The sequence below is a fragment of the Mercenaria mercenaria genome, chromosome 11 (genome assembly GCF_021730395.1).
Source record: "Mercenaria mercenaria strain notata chromosome 11, MADL_Memer_1, whole genome shotgun sequence".
Lineage (NCBI taxonomy): Eukaryota > Metazoa > Mollusca > Bivalvia > Venerida > Veneridae > Mercenaria > Mercenaria mercenaria.
The window spans coordinates 10,420,876-10,442,400 of NC_069371.1; the positions used below are offsets into that span (position 1 = coordinate 10,420,876).

General features: G+C 37.3%; 1 protein-coding gene across 1 annotated transcript; it reads right to left on the reverse strand.

Moving 5' to 3' along the window:
• Positions 1–433: 433 nt before the first annotated feature.
• Positions 434–21,521, reverse strand: LOC123532943 (60S ribosomal protein L37a). Its single transcript, XM_045314565.2, has 4 exons — positions 21,417–21,521; positions 15,471–15,599; positions 8,290–8,372; positions 434–548 (listed from the first exon to the last, which is right to left on the reverse strand). The coding sequence occupies exons 1-4, from the start codon at positions 21,417–21,419 to the stop codon at positions 485–487; spliced, it is 279 nt and encodes a 92-aa protein (XP_045170500.1). The 5' UTR covers positions 21,420–21,521; the 3' UTR covers positions 434–484.
• Between the last annotated feature and the right edge of the window lie 4 nt (positions 21,522–21,525).

Sequence of the window (21,525 nt, forward strand, 5' to 3'; positions counted from 1 at the left end):
CCAATCAACTAAAAGTAATTGCTGCCAATGTTCTATCTTGAAAAACATATATTGATGTAGACGTTTATAGTCTCTTAGTTCTCAAAAGCTCAACATGCTGCAGTTCCAACTAAACTTTAAATGGCTGCTTTTCGCATCACCCTTAATTTCTCCAGTTTCATATGATGAGAACGAGAGCAATGCTGCCCTTGGTTTCTCCGCTCAAGCAGTTTTAATTCCCCGCCCCCTCCCTCCCACCCCATCATGTTTTCTTTGTTTTAGCGTTAAAAGTAAACTAAGAATTGCCTGATTAGTAGATCTAAATTTATCCTTTTCATAACCTGATTACCTTTAGAACAAGCTACAAATATATCCATCATTTAACCTTATACCTTGTAGGATCTTAAGGAAGTTATTTTGAATTGGGTTCTGCTCATATATAATAAGACACAAGTGTTTTTGAGAAGTTTTAATGCACATATACTACAAGGAAAAATGAGTGGATTTACGACTCCTTCATTTCTCTCAATCTGCGCACTTGACTTCTCACTGTGGCTGCAGCTGTTGTACTGAAATAAAGGGAAATATTGAATATTTCACATGTAAAAAAACATAATAACATTATATGGAATCACATGAATCTTAACCTAGACAAATGTTCTGTAACTTTACCTGGTGACCAAGTTTTTTTTTTTTTTTTACATCTTACGAGATTATCTATTAATGAAGATTAAACAAAACGTGTCACCTCTAGGATTGTTGACAAAGAACAATCCTGGAACACATTAAGACTACCTTTTAACTGCTACTTGAAGTCATTAATGCATATGTGAAGTTCCTCATAATTTATATTACATATAAATGCTAAATAGGCAAACAGGTATTATCAAGTAAATGCTTTGAATCTTATATGTACACTAAGTATCTATTGAACTCAATCTTGTTATACATATATTATGACATTATTTCCATCAAATACTTGACTCAGTAGTTTTGCTATGTGACTTTGTTGATGTTAGCTCTTTGAGTTTTTTCCAGGAACACTGAATACACATCACCTATGTTGAATAACTGTCTAATACATTTAAATGACAGGACAAAACAACAGCTAATCCAGTCCAATGGCAATGCCATGAAACCAGCTTTTCAATGTTTATGGCAAACGTTTTTTTAGTGTCCTTAGCCTTGCCAACCAATTTACAATTCTAACCTTTGTCTCTTGAACAAGAGGGCCATGATGGCTCTAGTAACTCACCAGAGTTACAATGAACAATGATGACAGGATATTTAAAGAGAATATCAAACCAGAAGATTTTTAAAAGTACAGGGAAAAGTGACCAAACCCCCTCTGGTGCCATGTTTTTGCCAAAACAGAATAATGTCTATAATCATCGTAAAGGGCCACATAAGAAATATTTTAAGATCAGACCAGCAGTTTCTGACAATGAGATTTTAAAAGTTTTCACTACCGAAATAAAGGGAAAAGTGACCAGACCCTCTGGAGGCCATGTTCTTTGAAATTCAAAATACAGTTGAAACTCAGTATCTCAAATTCTAAGGGAATGAGAGTTTACTGAGATAACGGAAACTTGATTTACAATAATATTTTGTGCACCTGTTTTCGGGATGAGATCTGAAAATATCTTCATGATAGCTGGTATTTTGATTTTGTCTGTTTTGGGTTTAACTCCGTTTTTCAACAGTTTTTCAGTCATGTAACAGTGAGCAGTTAACCTAACCAGTGTTCCTGGATTCTGTACCAGGACAAACCTGTTCCCTGCAAGTAACTGCCAACTTCCCCTCATGAATAAGAGCCCCTCATGAATAAGAGGTGGAGGACTAATGGTTTTAGACAAATGTTGTTTATCACATAGTCACGGACAACATACACCCTGCCCAAGGATCGAACTCGCTACCCCGTGATCTGTAGACCAATGCTCTACCTACTGAGCTAAGTGGGCGGGCTAGCTGGTATTTTGAGAGAAGCAAGTTACTGAATTTCAATAGTAATTTCAAAAATCTTTATGGAAGGTCACGAAGGCCATTTGTGTGGAATATTATTTTAATAACAGGCCAGTAGTTTCATATAAGGTTTTCAAATTAGTGTTTTCACTATATGATACAAATCTTGACCCCACATACAACCCTAACCTTATTTTTTTTACAAGCTACCTATTAGGCCAAATTTAATGTAAACTAGAAAATGCTTTTGTAAACAAGAGCTGTCTCCATAGGATGACACATGCCCCCGATGGCACTTTAAATGAATAGTTATGGCCGATGTTCGAGTTCAGGACCTTTGACCTACGGAGCTGGGTCTTGCGCGCGACACGTCGTCTTACTGTGTCTCACATTTATGCGTAGTTATTTTAAAATCCATGCATGAATGACAAAGATATGGATCGCACAAGCCCATCAATGCACTACCATGAAAAAAGACTTTTAACATCTAAGTGTGACCTTGACCTTTCAGCTACGGACCTGGGTCTTGCACATGACACGTCGTCTTACTGTGGTAAACATTCATGCCAAGTTATTTGAAAATCCATCCATCGATGACAAAGATATGGACCGAACACGCCCATCAATGCACTATCCCTTAATGTCTAAGTGTGACCTTGACCTTTGAGATACGGACCTGGGTCTTGCGCGCGACACATCGTCTTACTGTGGTACACATTCATGCCAAGTTATTTGAAAATCCATCCATCGATGACAAAGATATGGACCGGACACGCCCATCAATGCACTATCCCTTAATGTCTAAGTGTGACCTTGACCATTGAGATACGGACCTGGGTCTTGCGCGCAACACATCGTCTTACTGTGGTACACATTCATGCCAAGTTATTTGAAAATCCATCCATCGATGACAAAGATATGGACCGGACACGCCCATCAATGCAATAACCTTTAATGTCTAAGTGTGACCTTGACCTTTGAGCTACGGACCTGGGTCTTGCGCGCAACACGTCGTCTTACTGTGGTACACATTCATGCCAAGTTATTTGAAAATCCATCCATCGATGACAAAGATATGGACCGGACACGAAAAATGCGGACAGACCGACAGACAAGACGGTTCAAAAACTATATGCCTCCCTTCGGGGGCATAAAAAGCGCATGTCTCCCCCAATGCAAAGTCCTATAGGCAAGAAGTCAATAGGGGTCAGGAGCGAAAGTCAAAGAGACACTGATGGTTGGCTGCAATAGGGATCATCTACTTGGCATGTCCAGTCATCCCGCTAAATTTCAACACTCTTGGCCTAGTGGTTCTCAAGTCACTGTTCAGGCTCCTGTGACCTTGACCTTTGATCAAGTGACCTCAAAATAAATAGGGGTCATCTACTCTGCATGTCCAATCATCCTATTAAGTTTCAACATTGTAGGTCAAGTGGTTCTCAAGTTATTTCCAAACAAGAGTGCCAGAATGTCACAATATACGCCCGTCACAGCAAATTTCTTTACTCTAGCACCTGTATTTGCAAATGGAATTCTAATTTTGTGGTTGTTTAGTAATCATTGTAAGTCATTTGTTTTTCTAAGTCCACAAAAAAAACTCCTTACCAGGTAGAGATACCTTAAAATACATCTAAAATTTGAAAGTAACATCTATGTTGTACCACAGGAAAGTGGTCTTGTTTTTTCCCTACGGTCAATTATAAAAAAGTTACAATATAAGTTATTTATAGTAACAACTAAGGGAAGATAATCTTAAAAAAAAAAAAAAAAAAAAAATCCAAAAAAAAAAAAAAAAAATCCAAACAAAAATTGTAAGTCCACACAAAAATCTTTACCAGGTAGAGATTGGTCAAAATAAACCTCATAATTGGATGTAGCATGCATGTTGTACTACAGAAAAGTGGTCTCAATTTTTCTCTACGACTAGTAATGAAAAAGTTACAATATAAGCTATTTATAGTAGCAACAAGGGGAAGTAATTCTAAAGAAGGGAACAGCGCATGACACTTCGTCTCATGATGGTGTATAATTGTGCCAAGTTACATCAAAATCCCTCCATGCATGAAGAAGAAATGCTTCGGACAAAGTCATTCTTGTATCTGACCTTTGGCCTCTAAGTGTGACCTTGACCTTTGACCTAGGGACCTGGTTCTTGCGCATGACACTCCGCCTCGTGGTGGTGAACATTTGTGCAAAGTTTTATCAAAATCCCTCTATGCATGAAGAAGAAATGCTCCGGACAAGGTTTTCATTCTTGTATCCTTTGACCTCTAAGTGTGACCTTGACCTTAGACCTAGGGACCTGGTTCTTGCGCATGACACTCCGCCTCATGGTGGTGAACATTTGTGTCAAGTTATATCAAAATCCCTCTATGCATGAAGAAGATATGCTCCGGACAAAGTTTTCATTCTTGTATCCTTTGACCTCTAAGTGTGACCTTGACCTTAGACCTAGGGACCTGGTTCTTGCGCATGACACTCCGTCTAATGATGATGAACAATTGTGCCAACTTTCAACAAAATCCCTCTATGCATGAAGAAGATATGCTCCGGACAAAGTCATTCTTGAATTTGACCTTTGACCTCTAAGTGTGACCTTGACCTTAGACCTGGTTTTTGCGTATGACACTCCGCCTCATGATGGTGAACAACTGTGCCAAGTTTCATCAAAATCCCTTCATGCATGTAGAAGATATGCTCCGGACAAAGTCTGTGGACGCCGCCCGCCCGCCAGGGGCGTTCCCATAATACGTCCCGTTTTTCAAACGGGCGTATAAAAATGATTTTACATGAACAGGCCACTGTGACCTTGACCTTTAATAAACTGACCCCAAAATCAATAGGGTTCATCTACTCTGCATGTTCAATCATCCTATGAAGTTTCAACATTCTGGGTCAAGTGGTTCTCAAGTTATTGATCGGAACTGGTTATCAATGTTCAGGCCCCTGTGACCTTGACCTTTAACGGAGTGACCCCAAAAACAATAGGGGTCATTTACTCTGCATGAACAATCATCCTATGAAGTTTCAACATTCTGGGTCGAGAGGTTCTCAAATTATTGATTGGAAATGGTTTTCCATGTTCAGGCCCCTGTGGCCTTGACCTTTAACAGAGTGACCCTAAAATCGTTAGGGGTCATCTACTCTGCATGACCAATCATCCTAAGAAGTTTCATCGTTCTGGGTCAAGTGGTTCTCAAGTTACTGACCGGAAATGGTTTTCAATGTTCGGGCCCCTGTGACCTTGACCTTTCAAAGAGTGACCCCAAAATCGTTAGGGGTCATCTACTCTGCATGACCAATCATCCTTTTAAGTTTCAACATTCTGGGTCAAGTGGTTCTCAAGTTACTGACTGGAAATGGTTTTCAATGTTCAGGCCCCTGTGACCTTGACCTTTAATGGAGTGACCCCAAAGTCGATAGGGGTCATCTACTTTGCATGTACAATCATCCTATGATGTTTCAACATTCTGGGTCAAGTGGTTCTCTAGTTATTGATCAGAAATGGTTTTCCATGTTCAGGCCCCTGTGACCTTGACCTTTGATGGAGTGACCCCAAAATCAAAAGGGGTCATCTACTCTTTATGACCAATCATCCTATGAAGTTTCAACATTCTGGGTCAAGTGGTTCTCTAGTTATTGATCGGAAATGGTTTTCAATGTTCAGGCCCCTGTGACCTTGACCTTTGACGGAGAGATCCCAAAATCAATAGGGGTCGTCTACTCCAGCAGCCCTATAACCCTATGAAGTTTGAAGGTTCTAGGTCAAATGGTTCTCCAGTTATTGCTCGGAAATGGTGACGGACGGAGGGACAGGGCAAAAACATATGTCTCCTGGGGGAGACATAATAAATCGATCCCTAGCAATTCGGCTTCAGCTGTATTTTTTTTTATTATTTGACTCTGACTCCTCTGAACCCAAATGCAATCACAACTTAGGTCTTATTATATGCTTTACCAAGTTTCACATTCAATCTGATGCCATTCAACCCCCACCCCCCGCAAGTGAAGAGATAACCTACTAAACTCTACTAGAGATGCTTTTGAGAAAAGCGCATGTCTCCCACAACTGCCCCTATGAAAAATATCTAGTGTCTCTAGATGGCTTAGATAAATGGATCCAATCAGTAATTCAAGGGCCATAAATCAAAAAAAGCCTGGGCGGATTTGGCTAGTTATCGAACTTGGCTAAGGTCTTAAGGCCAAACACATTTTGTTCAAGTTTGGTGAAGTTCGGATGAGATATGTTCCGACTTAAGAGAGCGGACAAGACGCCCATGATAGCCCTATATCGCTCACCTGTTATCATTGCACTTGAGGACAAGAAGGTCCTCAGTAAAAATATTTAAGTTCAAAGGACAGGAACAACAATGGGAAGAAATTTAACCAAAAAGAAAAAACAATTCTTACAAGGTACAGATATGTCAAAATGCACCTAAAAATTGGAGGTACCATCCATGTTGTACCACAGAAAAGTGGTCTTGGTTTTTCCCTACGCCCAATAATTAAAAAGTTCCTAAAAATAAGCTATTTATAGTAACATAAAAGGGAAGTAATTAAAAAAAAAAAAATATTGTAAGTGAACAAAAGAAGGCTCTGCCAAATAAATCTGTTGACATAAATGAAATTTCAGATCAGTATCTTCATTAGTAACGGAGATATACCCATTTTAATTTGAAATAAAGGGAGGTAATTTGACATAAAATCAGTCCATAGTTCTCTACGCTGATTGTCTTAGTCCAACTAATGACAATTATGAAATTTCAAATAAGTCCTATAAGTACTTACTGATATAATGCCATTTTGATTACAATCAGGGGAAGTAATCAGATATAAAATAACTCTGGAACCTACAATTGGATCTGATTTGTCATGGAATCTAAGATTTATTGTTGTTGAAGATATTTTGGAAGTTTGTATCAAACAAAACCATAAATGAAGTCTCTATTTGGCTGCAAAAGCCAAAATAGCCAATTTTGGACCTTAAAGGGGCCATAACTCTGGAACCCATGATGGAATTTGGCCAGTTCAAGAAAGGAACCAAGACTTTGTGGTGATACAAGTTGTGTGCAAGTTTGGTTAAAATCTTATGGTGACACAAGTTTTGTGCAAGTTTGGTTATTTTCAAATCATAAATGAAGCTGCTATTGTGCAGACAAGGTCAAAATAGCTAATTTCGGCCCTTTCAAGGGCCATAACTCTAGAACCCATAAAGGAATCTCACCAGTTCAAGAAAGGAACCAAGATCTTATGGTGATACTAGCTGTGTGCAAGTTTGGTTAAAATAAAATCATAAATGAAGCTGCTATTGTGCAGACAAGGTCAAAATAGCTAATTCTGACCCTTTCAGGGGCCATAACTCTGGAACCCATAATGAGATCTGGCCAGTTCAAGAAAGGAACCAAGATCTTATGGTGATACAAGTTGTGTGCCAGTTTGGTAAAAATCAAATCATAAATAAAGCTGCTATTTTTGGCCCTTTCAGGGGCCATAACTCTGAAACCTATAATGGGATCTGGCCAGTTCAAGAAAGGAACCGAGATCTTAATGGTGATACAAGTTGTGTATAAGTTTGGTTAAAATAAAATCATAAATGAAACCACTATCGTGCAGACAAGAAATTGTTGACAGATGCACGGACGAAGGGTGATCACAAAAGCTCACCTTGTCACTATGTGACAGGTGAGCTAAAAATGCAGATTTTTCAGAAATTCAAGGGCCGTAACTCCAAAATGCCTGGACCGATTTGGCTAGTTATCGAACTTGGCTGAGGTCTCATGGTCAAAACACATTTTGTTCAAGTCTGGTGAAGATCGGATGAGAAATGTTCGACTTAGAGTGCGGACAAGAGTAAAAAGGCAGATTTTTCAATAATTCAAGGGCTGTAACTCCAAAATGCCTGGACCGATTTAGCTAGTTATCAAACTTAGCTGAGGTCTCATGGTCAAACACATTTTGTTCAAGTTTGGTGAGGATTGGATGATAAATGTTTGAATTAGAGTGCGGACAAGAGTAAAAAGGCCGATTTTTGGTAATTAAAGGGCCATAACTCCAAGACGCCTGGACCGATTTGGCTAGTTATCGAACTTGGCCGAGGTCTCATGGTTTTACACATTTTGTTCAAGTTTGGTGAAAATCGGATGAGAAATGTTCGACTTAGAGTGCGGACAAGCTTTGTGACAGACACACAGACACACACACACACAGACTGGAGTAAATCAGTATGTCTCCCACACCACTGTGTGGTGGAAGACATAATTACCAGGTATTTTTGAAACCATGGTTATTAAGGTTTACATTATATCAGGAAAGCAGCTAAATCTGTTTGATGTACGACTGTCTACTCACCTGTATACCCAAGCGCCACCAGCTACAACTTTTCTACATCTACTGCATGACCAGATACCAACAGCTCGTCTTTTCATAGCATCCTGAAACAGTTTGGTAACAGTGAGTTGATAAGTTTAACTTTACATGATCAATATCTGAAAGCATACGCATTCTATCTAACTACAGGACTTTTGAAGAAACTGTGTGTTTGTGTTCCAGTTAAACGTCTTTTTCAACAAATTTTTTTTTTGGTGTCTACTTGTAGCAGTGAGCACAAGGCCCAACTTTACAGTGCTGCCTCATTGGAATATCACACAATAGACAAGCAACATGATACCCCATCCAGTCACATTAAATTGATAACAGGCTGACCAGTCTTAGCAATATCCACTTAATGCTGAGTGCAAAGTGAGGATGCTACTAGTACCATTTTTTACGTCTCTGGCGAAAGAAACTGTGTAAAAAGAGGGTCAAGATGGCCCTTATCGCTTGCCAGACGGTGACCTAGTTCTTACTATAAAATGCAGTGTTCCTACACTCATCTCACAAAAAAATTCAGGGATTGAGGGCTTTTTTAGACGTTCTACTTACTTTTGAGGATTAATTTCATAATATATGATGATACATTTCTTACATGCCTTTCACTTTTGCCTGTTATTCAACCCCAGTTTCATACATCTGCATTCTGCTTTTTTGTAGTTTTTAACCAAATATGATCTTTTTTTGAAATTGTCCAATATTTTCTTGAAGACTGGGCATAAAATGCGACCTCTATACAGCGTATAACAGAAAATGTGTTGACGAAAGATGAAAAACAAAGACGTATCGCAATTACTTGTCTTGTTTACATTGTGCTCTGAAGTGCTAAGAATAAAATTCAAGAACCACTATTGTCGACTTGGCCAATTTGACTGCTAGGCTATTATGAAACTAAACCGTCAATTGTAGATGACTGACAGAGTAATGACAGACGTCCAATGACCCTAAAAGTTCACGAAAAGCAGTATGAGCCAAGAAAAGCTGGATGGTCGTTAATCTCATTCAAGTTAGTTACACATGACATTTATTTTTCACTTGGTATTATATTACTGAAATATATTGCCTTTCATTTTTTTTTGTAATTACCACCTTTAAAAGGATTGTTGCAAAGTTCTGGTATCTAATAAACTCATAATAAAATACAAAACTGAAATCCATATTGAAATGAGATTAAATAGTCACCTGAATTTAACTAGAGCTATCACTAAAGGTGATGAATGTACCCCCCCCGCATGCACTGACACAGTACATTGCAATCTGACGCACACAAGATTGCATAATTATGTGGACTGTATGTATATAGACTGTATGTATACAGTATAGTAACAAAAAACAAAGTCCCATAACTATGCAGAATATTTATCTAAAAGAATGTAACATGCACCTTGCACAACTGGGGTTGGTACTAATCACTTGTGTGAAGTTTCATTAAATTGTGTGTAAGGGTTTGGTAGATTAGGCACGCACAAGATTGCATATGCAGACTGTATGTACATAGTATGTTAACAAGAAACAAAGTCCCATAACTCTGGAATTTTTGTCACTGAAAGAACTTAACATGCCCCATGCACAACTACTGTTGTTACTGATCACTTGTGTGAAGTTTCATTAAATTGTGTCAAGGGGATGAGGAGAGATGGTGCGCACAAGATTGTGTCTATGTATATAGTATAGTAACAAAACAAGAGCTGTCCGTAAGCAGCCAAGCTCGACTATTCGAAATATTGTCACAGAAGCAGGAAATTATTACCCAAAATGTTAAATATCAAAAGAGTTTTAAGTTCGAAAGGGGACATAATTTGACCAAAATGCATATCAAGAGTTATGGGACTTGATGCTATCAACTAGTTTTATAACCCCGAAGAAACATGTTAAGTTTCAATTCCATATCTGCATTAGTTTTGGAGATAATAACTTACATGTAAAACTTTAACCAGAATTTTCTAAGTCCAAAAGGGGGCATAATTTGCCCAAAATACATGCCAGAGTTATGGGACTTGATTCTGTCAACTAGTTTTATAACCCCGAAGACCCATGTGAAGTTTCAATTCAATATCTGCATTAGTTTTGGAGATAGTAACTTGCATGTAAAACTTTAACCAGAATTTTCTAAGTCCAAAAGGGGGCATAATTTGCCCAAAATACATGTCAGAGTTATAGGACTTGATTCTGTCAACTAGTTTTATAACCCCGAAGACACATGTGAAGTTTCAATTCAATATCTGCATTAGTTTTGGAGATAGTAACTTGCATGTAAAACTTTAACCAGAATTTTCTAAGTCCAAAAGGGGGCATAATTTGCCCAAAATACATGTCAGAGTTATGTGACTTGACCCAGTGAGGTAGGTAATTGATCTAGAAAAAGAAAAAATAAGTTTTAAATCCATATGCCTTTTAGTAATAGCTGTATGTACTTGCATGCAAAACTTTAACCAGAATTTTCTAAGTCCAAAAGGGGGCATAATTTGCCCAAAATACATGTCAGAGTTATTGGACTTGACCTAGTGATGTAGGTAATTGATCTAGAAAAAGAAAAAATAAGTTTCAAATCTATATGCCTTTTGGTAATAGCTGTATGTACTTGCACGCAAAACTTTAACCAGAATTTTCTAAGTCCAAAAGGGGGCATAATTTGGCCAAAATGAAGGTCAGAGTTATGGGACTTGCTGCTATCAACTAGTTTTATAACCCCGAAGACCGATGTGAAGTTTCAATTCAATATCTACAGGGTTCTCCCCAGAAAAAAATTAAGGGATAGCTGGAAGCACGCGGTAGCCAAACTGGTGTGTTTGTGAGGGGCTTAAGAGGGTTGTCTTTTTAGCAAGTTCAACCACATATACTTTTAAGTGAAACATTTGTATCTTTATCACTTTTAATTATAAGCAGTTATACTATCTACAAATTTGTTATAATCAAACTTTGTTTTTGTTAACTTATACATGTACTTCTGCAGTTCATATAATTTTTTATTACACACAAATTTGTCCTTATGCTGATCAGATTACTACTGTGTATAGTAATCACATACATTATATAATAAATAACTTTCATCACATCACTTTCATCTCACTGTCACAGTTCACAGTTATTTGTAAAGCACTAAAGTTAATATCAAACATCTTCTTGGCTTCTCCTTATGCCACAACTCTACTGAATGTTCAAATTGAAAGTCTTCCAACTTAGGTCCTTGAATGGCAATTATTAAGAGACAGTTCAGTGTTGTGTTGATCTGTGAGTCTTGACCAATGTCAGGGCCCTCGTTTGCCGATTTTTGGGGCCGAAATTCGGCCCCATTCCCCCCTCGAAATAGTATGTTTCTTTCCCCCCAAGTATAGAAAAATTCCCCCTCGAAAGAAAAAAAAATCAAGAAAAAAATCGATACCCGATAGTCTCAGGAGCCCGGGTCCGGGAGATTTTCAAAAGACGCTCAAAGGACCATGATAATTGCCTGTGCGTCACTCGGGACCCGGAGACATTTTCCTTTGATAATCCTTCCTCTTATCAGTCATTTCCCAAAGTAAAACCATGTCCACGATAAACACGTATTCAAAGTAAACACTCGCGGTCATGCCCTCCTTCCTGCCTTTGATCTTCTGCTAAATTCCCGCCCTTTATCCTGTGGACATGCCACGCTGATTTTTCTTTATCAGCAAGTTACGTCACGGCGAGTGCACATAGGTAATGAGAATCAATGAAGTGTTAACATTAATTCATTGATAAAGCGTTACCCGTATTGAGCCTGCATACTGTCAAAAAAGGCGCCAATTATTAAATTATCGTAATTAAGCGACCAGCTGATTACCGAGCATGTGAAAAGTGTCCTGCAAGATTTCTTCATGCAAACTTTAAATTAGATCATTGTTTAATGATTGTACCTTAACTTCAACGAGAAAATCCACAAATTTAAATGAATTTGGAAAGTAAAAATAAGTATAGAATGTCCATTCACGATTCTAATTACACCCGATGACATATGCAATTTTTCCAAAATTCACTTAAAAACTTGACTTTCAATGCAATTTTTAATGAAAAGTAGCATCATTATTTGAGGAACTATCTCTGGTTTACCTTAGTGGACCAAGTAACTGGCAAAAAACAACATTTCAGACGACATTCCAGAAGTGTACCAGTATCCGGATAGTACGTTTTTGGATACATTTTTACAGAGTGTTTTAGCACTTTTCTGCTAACAAACAAAAATATTGAAGAAAAACCTCATCAAATTAAAATGAATTTTGATAAAAATTTATTTACAATATGAGATTATATGACCTGAAACAGAAATTGTTATTATGCTGTAAGATGTTCTTGGTTGTAGTAGCTATTAATTACGTAGTATTACTTTATAAGAAAATATAGTCAATTGTATCGATGTGTTGGGGCAGGACTCTTGTATTTTGAAAAGGGACCCTTCAAAATTTGGACCCAAGGGTCCCGGGACTCTTTGGTTTTCAGGTCTAGTGGAACCCCTGGTTTTACTGATCCGTATAATACGCTCGTTTTTCAGTTCCCCGGATGCATGTATGCAAAGTTACTTCCCTTTGAAAAAAAATGTTGCATAATGTACATCATACAGTAAAAAGATCACAGATGCAACTGGGGCGAAATGCGCAAAAATAGATTTGCTTTTTAAGCAGCATGCTCTCAAAAAACAAACTACTGTCACGGACACCGCTGTTTCATCAGGGCCAGACATGCACAGTCAGGTAGATATGATGAAGGGAAGCACTGCTCCGGCTGCTGCTGAGACAATGTCCGTGGATACTGCTAGTGCTTCCGTTAATGACGACATGTGAACCTCGATTGGATGTCACCTAATTGATTTAATAAAAGAAAATAAAAGTTGCCTGTTTTCAGTAGATTATGTTCTGTACAATACTTCAGATATATTCACATTAGTTTGATATCTGTAATACTCAATTGACCTTAATTTAAGGGGTTATGTTCAGATGTCATATCTCCAGAATGAATTCCCCCCTCCCTTGAAAACGACGCGAAATTCCCCCCTCCAAGGGCCCCGGCCCCAATCCCCCAAAATGTAGAGAGGGCCCTGAATGTGTTGTTTTTATTCTCTTCAGTGAAGAAAACCCTCTTTCACAGTCTGAAAGTAGAAAAGGACAGTGGCATTACTAGTAATCGAATGAATTAAACATCAACAGCAAAACAAGAAACATTTTGTTGTAGAGCTAACACAAGAATTAATCTTATCTCCGACTGAATTATACCGTTCATTTTTTATTTTTTTTTTGATACTGTATTTTTTTTAAAAATTAAAGTGTTGTGTAGTACTTGCAGTGGATGCAGGAACCAGAAGCCTAACTGTAGCAATGGTTACAAGCTGTGGATATGACTCTACCAAATCTTTACATATGAACTCAGACTATGATTTCATGGGCTTCCTTCTGCTGCAGGGACTCACAGTTGGCTATCACAAACATATTCCAAGAATTTTGTTACTTAGAAATTAATTACCGATCAGGTAAAATTTAACAGTAAGTCCATTATATATGTGTAAATTCCAAATATTAATGACTGCTAATCTTATTATCTGCTTCATTTTAAATCTTGATTACTTAATTATTTACTCAAAAACAAAATTGCTGCTTTGATTAGATCTGTACTATTTAATTACTTTAATCATTTACTCACCTGAATTTGCTGCAAGTTCAAGGACATCTTTAATAATCCTTTCCTGAGATTGACATTTTGAAATGACAAAGTTAAACACCGACATTCCCAATTGTTTTCATCATATATTCACTAAAACTCCTTAATCAATTCACAAGAAATTGTTCAAAGAAGTTTCAAACAAGACGCCGACAGTTGTGTCCATAATCCAATCAATGTACAATTATTACGTCATTTTCTCACTTCTGTGGGTGCTGAGTGACACAGTATTGATTTTTCCCGAAAACCACCTGTCAGCTGTAGCTTCAGGCTAATTTTAGATACGCTTTATCAGTTGTGTGTATTACATTATTGATAAACTTTTAAGGGTAGCGGTCTGTGTTAAAGGAGTAGCGGGGAGATCAAAGAGTAGCGGTTTGTATGGTTCTGTCATTAAAGGATAGCGGATGCGCTATGCTTAATTGGCCTGGGGAGAACCCTGATCTACATTAGTTTTGGAGATAGTAACTTGCATGTAAAACTTTAACCAGAATTTTCTAAGTCCAAAAGGGGGCATAATTTGCTCAAAATACATGTTAGAGTTATGGAACTTGACCCAGTGAGGTTGATAATTGACCTAGAAAAAGAATAAATAAGTTTCAAAGCTATATGCCTTTAAATGACAGCTGTATGTACTTGCATGCAAAAACTTAACCAAGGTGTGACGCTGATGCCGACGCCGACGCCAGGGCGAGTAGAATAGCTAGACTATTCTTCGAATAGTCGAGCTAAAAACAAAGTCCCATAACTCTGCAAATTTTTTTTCTGAAAGAACCTAACATGCCCCATGCACAACTACTGTTGTTACTGATCACTTGTGTGAAGTTTCATTAAATTGTGTAAAGGGGATGAGGAGAGATGGTGCGCACAAGATTGTGTCTATGTATAATTATAGTATAGTAACAAAAAAACAAAGTCCCATAACTCTGCAAATTGTTTTTCTAAAAGAACCTAACATACCCCATGCACAACTTCTGTTGGTACTGATCACTTGTGTGAAGTTTCATTAAATTGTGTCAAGGGGATGAGGAGAGATGGTGCGCACAAGATTGTGTCTATGTATATAGTATTGTAACAAAAAAACAAAGTCCCATAACTCTGCAAATTTTTTTTCTAAAAGAACCTAACATGCCCCATGCACAACTACTGTTGGTACTGATCACTTGTGTGAAGTTTCATTAAATTCTGTCATGGGGATAAGGAGAGATGGTGCGCACAAGATTGCGTCTACGGACAGACGGCCAGACAGACGGACGGACAGACAGACAGACAACCTGAAACCAGTATTACCCCCCTTACAAATTTGTTGTCGGGGGGTACAATAATACATCTGTGAGACTATTTAAATGTATAGCATTCCATAGTAAAATGTTACTTGCAAAATTTCAAAAGTTAAATAAATGAGTTAATTGGACTTTTATGTGCTTCAACATAAAGTACAAGTTAACTTAATCATTTCAGAACACCTGCAAAAAATAATATTGATGACAAACCTTGCCACAAAAAGGACATGTGTATTTGGAGTGCTGAGAAATTTCCATTTTCTTTACAGTTTTTCTGAGGGAGGCACCATATCTGGTTCCATACTTCCCAGTGATCCCAACCTTCTTTGTGCGCTTGGCCTGAAAGCAATGGAAAAAAATTTATAACAGGTTCTGCAAAGCGGGGGCAATGTTAGCGCATAGTTTGAATCGCCATCAAGTCATTGTATGTGATATGGCCATAATTTCAAACTTCTTGAAGACTTCATAAATGTAAGCTCAATCAGCCTGGGCTGATCAGCCAGCAAAATGTGACCAGCCTGTTCCAATTAGCTTTGCAATACTTGGGCATATCTTCCAATGGGGCTAATTTAGCCTACAGGTAAAAGAAACAAGAGGACCATGATGGTCCTGAATCGCTCACCTATCCCCACATAACCCAGTGTTGAACTGAGTATGACGTCGTTATTTCTATTATTTGACATAGTGACCTAGTTTTTGAGCACATGTGACCTAGATATCATCAAGATAAAAAATTCTGACCAATTTTCATGAAGATCCATTGAAAAATATGGCCTCCAGAGAGGTCACAAGCTTTTTCTATTATTTGACCTAATGACATAGTTTTTGAAGGCATGTGACCCACTTTTAAACTTGACCTAGATATCATCAAGGTGAACATTCTCACCAATTTTCATGAAGATCTCGTGAAAAATATGGCCTCTAGAGAGGTCACAAGGTTTTTCTATTTTTCGACCTACTGACCTAGTTTTTGACCGCACATGACCCAGTTACGAACCTGACCTAGATATCATCAAGCTGAACATTTTCACCAGTTTTCATGAAGATCCATTGAGAAATATGGCCTCTTGAGAGGTCACAAGGTTTTTCTATTTTCAGACCTACTGACCTAGTTTTTGACCCCACATGACCCAGTTTCAAACCTGACCTAGATATCATCAAGGTGAACATTCTGACCAATATTCATGAAGATCTCATGAAAAATATGGCCTCTAGAGGTCACAAGGTTTTTCTATTTTTAGATCTACTGACCTAGTTTTTAACCCCATGTGACCCAGTTTCGAACTTGATCTAGATATCATCAAGGTAAACATTCTGACCAATTTTCCTGAAGATCCATTGAAAAATATGGCCTCTAGAGAGGTCACAAGCTTTTTCTATTTTTAGACCTATTGACCTAGTTTTTGACCGCACGTGACCCAGTTTCGAACTTGACCTAGATATCATCAAGGTGAACATTCTGACCAATTTTCATGAAGATCCATTGAGAAATATGGCCTCTAGAGAGGTCACAAGGTTTTTCTATTTTTAGACCTACTGACCTAGTTTTTGATCCAACATGACCCAGTATCGAACCTGACCTAGATATCATCAAGGTGAACATTCTGACCAATATTCATGAAGATTTCATGAAAAATATGGCCTCTAGAGAGGTCACAAGGTTTTTCTATTTTTAGATCTACTGACCTAGTTTTTATCCCAACGTGACCCAGTTTCGAACCTGACCTAGATATCATTAAGCTGAACATTCTGACCAATTTTCATGTAGATCCATTGAGAAATATGGCCTCTAGAGAGGTCAAAAGGTTTTTCTATTTTTAGACCTAATGACCTAGTTTTTGACCCCACGTGACCCAGTTTCGAACTTGACCTAGATATCATCAAGGTGAACATTCTGACCAATATTCATGAAGATCTCATGAAAAATATGGCCTCTAGAGAGGTCACAAGGTTTTTCTATTTTTAGACCTACTGACCTAGTTTTTGACCCCACGTGACCCAGTTTCGAACTTGACCTAGATATCATCAAGGTGAACATTCTGATTAATTTTCATGAAGATCTTGTGAAATATATATGGCCTCTAGAGAGGTCACAAGGTTTTTCTATTTTTAGACCTACTGACCTAGTTTTTGACGGCACGTGACCCAGTTTCGAACTTGACCTAGATATTATCAAGGTGAACATTCTGACCAACTTTCATAAAGATCCCATGAAAAATGTGACCTCTAGAGTGGTCACAAGCAAAAGTTTACGGACGGACGGACGCCGCGCGATCACAAAAGCTCACCTTGTCACTTTGTGACAGGTGAGCTAAAAAACGACCATGTTTTAATAGTAAAAATGATTTACATTTCTCGACTGTTGTTCAACTACAGATGCTTGTTTGAACAAAGAAATCATGTGTCCAAAGTACATTGTATTAGTGTACATCCTCATTTAACCTTCAACACTTTGTTAATTTACATCTTATTTATTTTTAATTTGCGTTGTCACCTAACACAGACTTACTGACATAACAAACAGATGTTAAAATGTAAATAGACGTTGTCAGGTCTTATCAGGTCTAGGATTTTCGTCATTTTTACAGATATTCTGTAAATATACAGACAATTTGTAAATTTGAAGACTTTTCAGTCTATAGATCTATAGACTGGATAAATCATGAAGTAATTTTAAATCAAAACTGCAGTTTTTAACTTAAAAGATTTGAGGACGACTGCATGCATAAATGAAGGTTATACGTAGTTTTCTGTCAATATTGAGGAATGAATTTGTATGATAAAAATCTTTACAAGCCAAATTTATTAGTTGCATATGTATCTTTTGCACGAAATGTATATTCCTTAACATTTGTTTCCTCCCAAAACTGTGAAGCATACTATTTTTAAATTATTTTGACAATTTGCAATCCTGATACCTGTCCTTGCAACAGTTTTCTTAATTTTCTAAGTATCTTGAAATGTTTGGCGTGTCAAAAGCTTTGCAATAATGTGATACATTGTCATTCGCGACAGCGATCAATGTAGCAGATGTGACACCTAGGTTCTCACGACCTATTATGCACATAATATAGTTCCTTAGATAATGCACTAACTATTGCCTACCATTTACTTTACCCTATCCCCTGTAATCTAGCTGCCAATTCAGGCAAGTGTGCCTACAGTATATTGATCTGCCATGTTGGTTATGATGTTTGTTACCAGACTTGATTTATGAGTGTTCTATGTAAAGAAACTACCGTGAAAATTTAGTGCTGTTCCTTTTTGTGGAGCGAAAATACGTAACACATGGTCGGATTTAGGTTGTAAATTTTCAGCCCGACTTCCTACTGGTGACTTTCAAGATTACAGATCATGCCAGGGATTCAGTAAGAAACTTGAAACTTAAATGGTATGCTTTTAAAGCATTTATGTTGATAGAAAGTGTTGGGCAATAAACCAAAGAGTTGAACTTGCATTTTGGCAAAACTGGACAGAAACCTTGTTAAGCGGTCGGAAACTAGCCTTACTCATTTGGCTTATCGGGATGACTTATATAAATTTTATGATCTGATATTTTATATAGTTGTTAGAGGTGCGCGGTATTACCGGTATACCGGTAACCGTGGTACCATCTTCCCGTGGTATGATACCGCGGTACCATCAGGGAATACCGGTATTTTATCAACATTATCCCTACCTCTGTTTATTTTCAATATAGTCTATGTAGCCTTCCGTAACAGCAATTGACACCATGCATGATTTTCCGATTTATATCTCTGGAATTCCCATGCTACTATTATTAGTTTCCAAAAATAACCACCCAATGGTGCAATTGAACATGTATGATCGACCACGTGATCCCCAATCAAAACTTCGAAAACCTCCAGATTATTCCGTATAGATGGATGACGTCATGGGCGCACTTCTTTTTACTTTGAGTCTGGTAAATTCGGCGAGTCCCGACTTCTTGTTTAAATGATAGTTTAAAATATCCCAGTATGTATTTGCACGTATTAAAAAAAGAAATAAATAGTATGGAAAATGTTCAGTCAAAATTTATTTTTTTTTTGTTTGAAAACAATCTGATGAAGCCTTCATAAACGTTACTGGTTTATCAAACGGGTGCACGAATTGAACTTCAAACAAGCGCGACCTATATACATGTGATCCAGTGCTTCCCTAGAGACAATATGGCGTCTTCCAACGAATACACGCTGGTAAAAAATACTAAGGGTCATTAATCTAACTAGTCATTGGTCAAGTTAATATTCCAGTGTACTTTTTTTCTTTAATTCTAGTCAAGTAACTAGTCTTCGTTGTTGCTCATAATAAATTAAGTATTTCTGAGAGTTTTTCAATATTTTTATGACCACTACCATTGCTGTAAGTCTTATGATAAATATGATGGTATACCATGGTATATACCGCGGTAATTAGGAAAAAAGCGTGGTATACCACGGTATTTTTTTCAAGGCGGTACCCTGTCATCCCTCTAAGCCTTACCTGTATCTGCATTTTACTGTTAGGAAAACAAAGAGATTAAGAAAACTAAAAAAGTCATAATATACTGGTCAGACTTACTTGCTTTAATAAATTAAACATTAATACTCGTGTTGAAACTAAAAGTGGGTTGAATTTAATCCATAATATTAAATAGGACATTAAATCTTCAAAAATATGATGTGACAGGTGCGAGGAGATATTTAACCTGACACCAATTTCAATAAACAACAAACTGCCAATAACACTCAATTGCAGAAACAAAACACAAAATATACATTCATAAAATGTCAGCGAGGCAAGTTTATGCTTTAATGTCAACATGAATTATCAGAGATGTAATCATTACAAATACTTTACATGTACCAGATACGTTCCAAACAAATTTTCATTGGGGATTTCCTAACATAAGTATGCAGAATAAGTTTCAACATGACAGAGACCGTCAAAAGTTATCCCGCTGTCTAGAAATGTCCTATTATTTGGACTCGGATATCCACGAATTAAACCAAATGTTCGAGTACGGATATTTGTCATTGTCGAGATTGTTTGATTGTGATCTTTTTCATAAATGCATGCAATATGTAAAAGTCTATCAATAAAACTAAATTAAAGCCTCATGAAACGTCTCCAATGATTTTTCTTACACAACTAAGTCGATTACGGGTTGTCAGTTTCTAAACTGGATGTAAACAAATGTCTTAGGTACATTTAGCATCGGTCTTATATTCGAACTTAAATCAATGTGAAATCTGTCAAAACAGTGAATAAACATTTATCATTTAAGAAATTAAATTCAATGAAAAGTTTGAAATGCAATTTCTTTCAAATAAATAAAGTTTTATTATCAAAAAATGTGAAACTGCAATATTGTAATATTGTGATATCAATGACCGACATCATGTATCGTTCGTCTGCAAGTATGACCGAACATTACTGAAGTTAATTAGTTACAATCCTATTGCTATGCTTGACTTAATGAGCAAAACATTAAACATAAGTCAAAAGTGTTAAATTGAGCACCATTAGAACTGCAAACTATAGATTCCATACAGAAAATGGTACTTATATAACAGTCTTGCATTTTTGCTTTTGATCCGTGGTTCAATCTGTGAATCGTCAGCTCCGACTTGCGGATCGGATCGCCACTTGTCTGAGGATCCACAGCCCTTGACCAGTTTGAAACTGGTTGTGCCGGGATACCCAGTCTGTAAATTCAGACTGAAAAATCTTTTGATTTATGGACTGACCATACATTTGCAGAATATCTGTGAAAACATTGAAATCTTAGACCCGTTTATGCACCCTGACTGGGGCATTTGTCTACATCATTCAATATATATTGGGGGATTATCAGAAAAAATTCTGTGTATTAAGGCAGTTCACAGGGTCAGTATGTCTGTGATACCTAAACTGTGTTATAATATGTGCTATTGAATAGTGTGATATTTGTTGTGTCCATATGACGTACACATTTACACGAATAAATCTATCTCTGAACTTTGCTCCAGTAAATAAACACGGTTCCTGCCATTTCATCAAAGTTAGCAAGCCGAAACTTGGTTTTATTAATTTAGTGTAACCTCTTTAAAGGGAATTTAAAAGTGTGCTATCTATTTTACGATTATCTAAACAGATGTAAGAAGATACAAGTTGGAAGGAAAATGACACTACCATTTTGCTCGAACTTATTTGCTGAAAGGAAGTTTATGTCTACGGAATTGTGGGACAAATCTGGTGTTGCAAGGTGCTTGTATATTGCGCAAGTTTTACCAAATTCATG

Bases quoted from the DNA above. Each gene is read 5' to 3' on its own strand.
- LOC123532943 (XM_045314565.2), bottom strand. The intron at 8,373-15,470 runs GTTTGTCATCAA...AAACTGTTTCAG, and splicing joins CATGTCCTTTTTGTGGCAAG to GATGCTATGAAAAGACGAGC. The intron at 549-8,289 runs GTGAGTAGACAG...CCTTTATTTCAG, and splicing joins GGTGGCGCTTGGGTATACAG to TACAACAGCTGCAGCCACAG.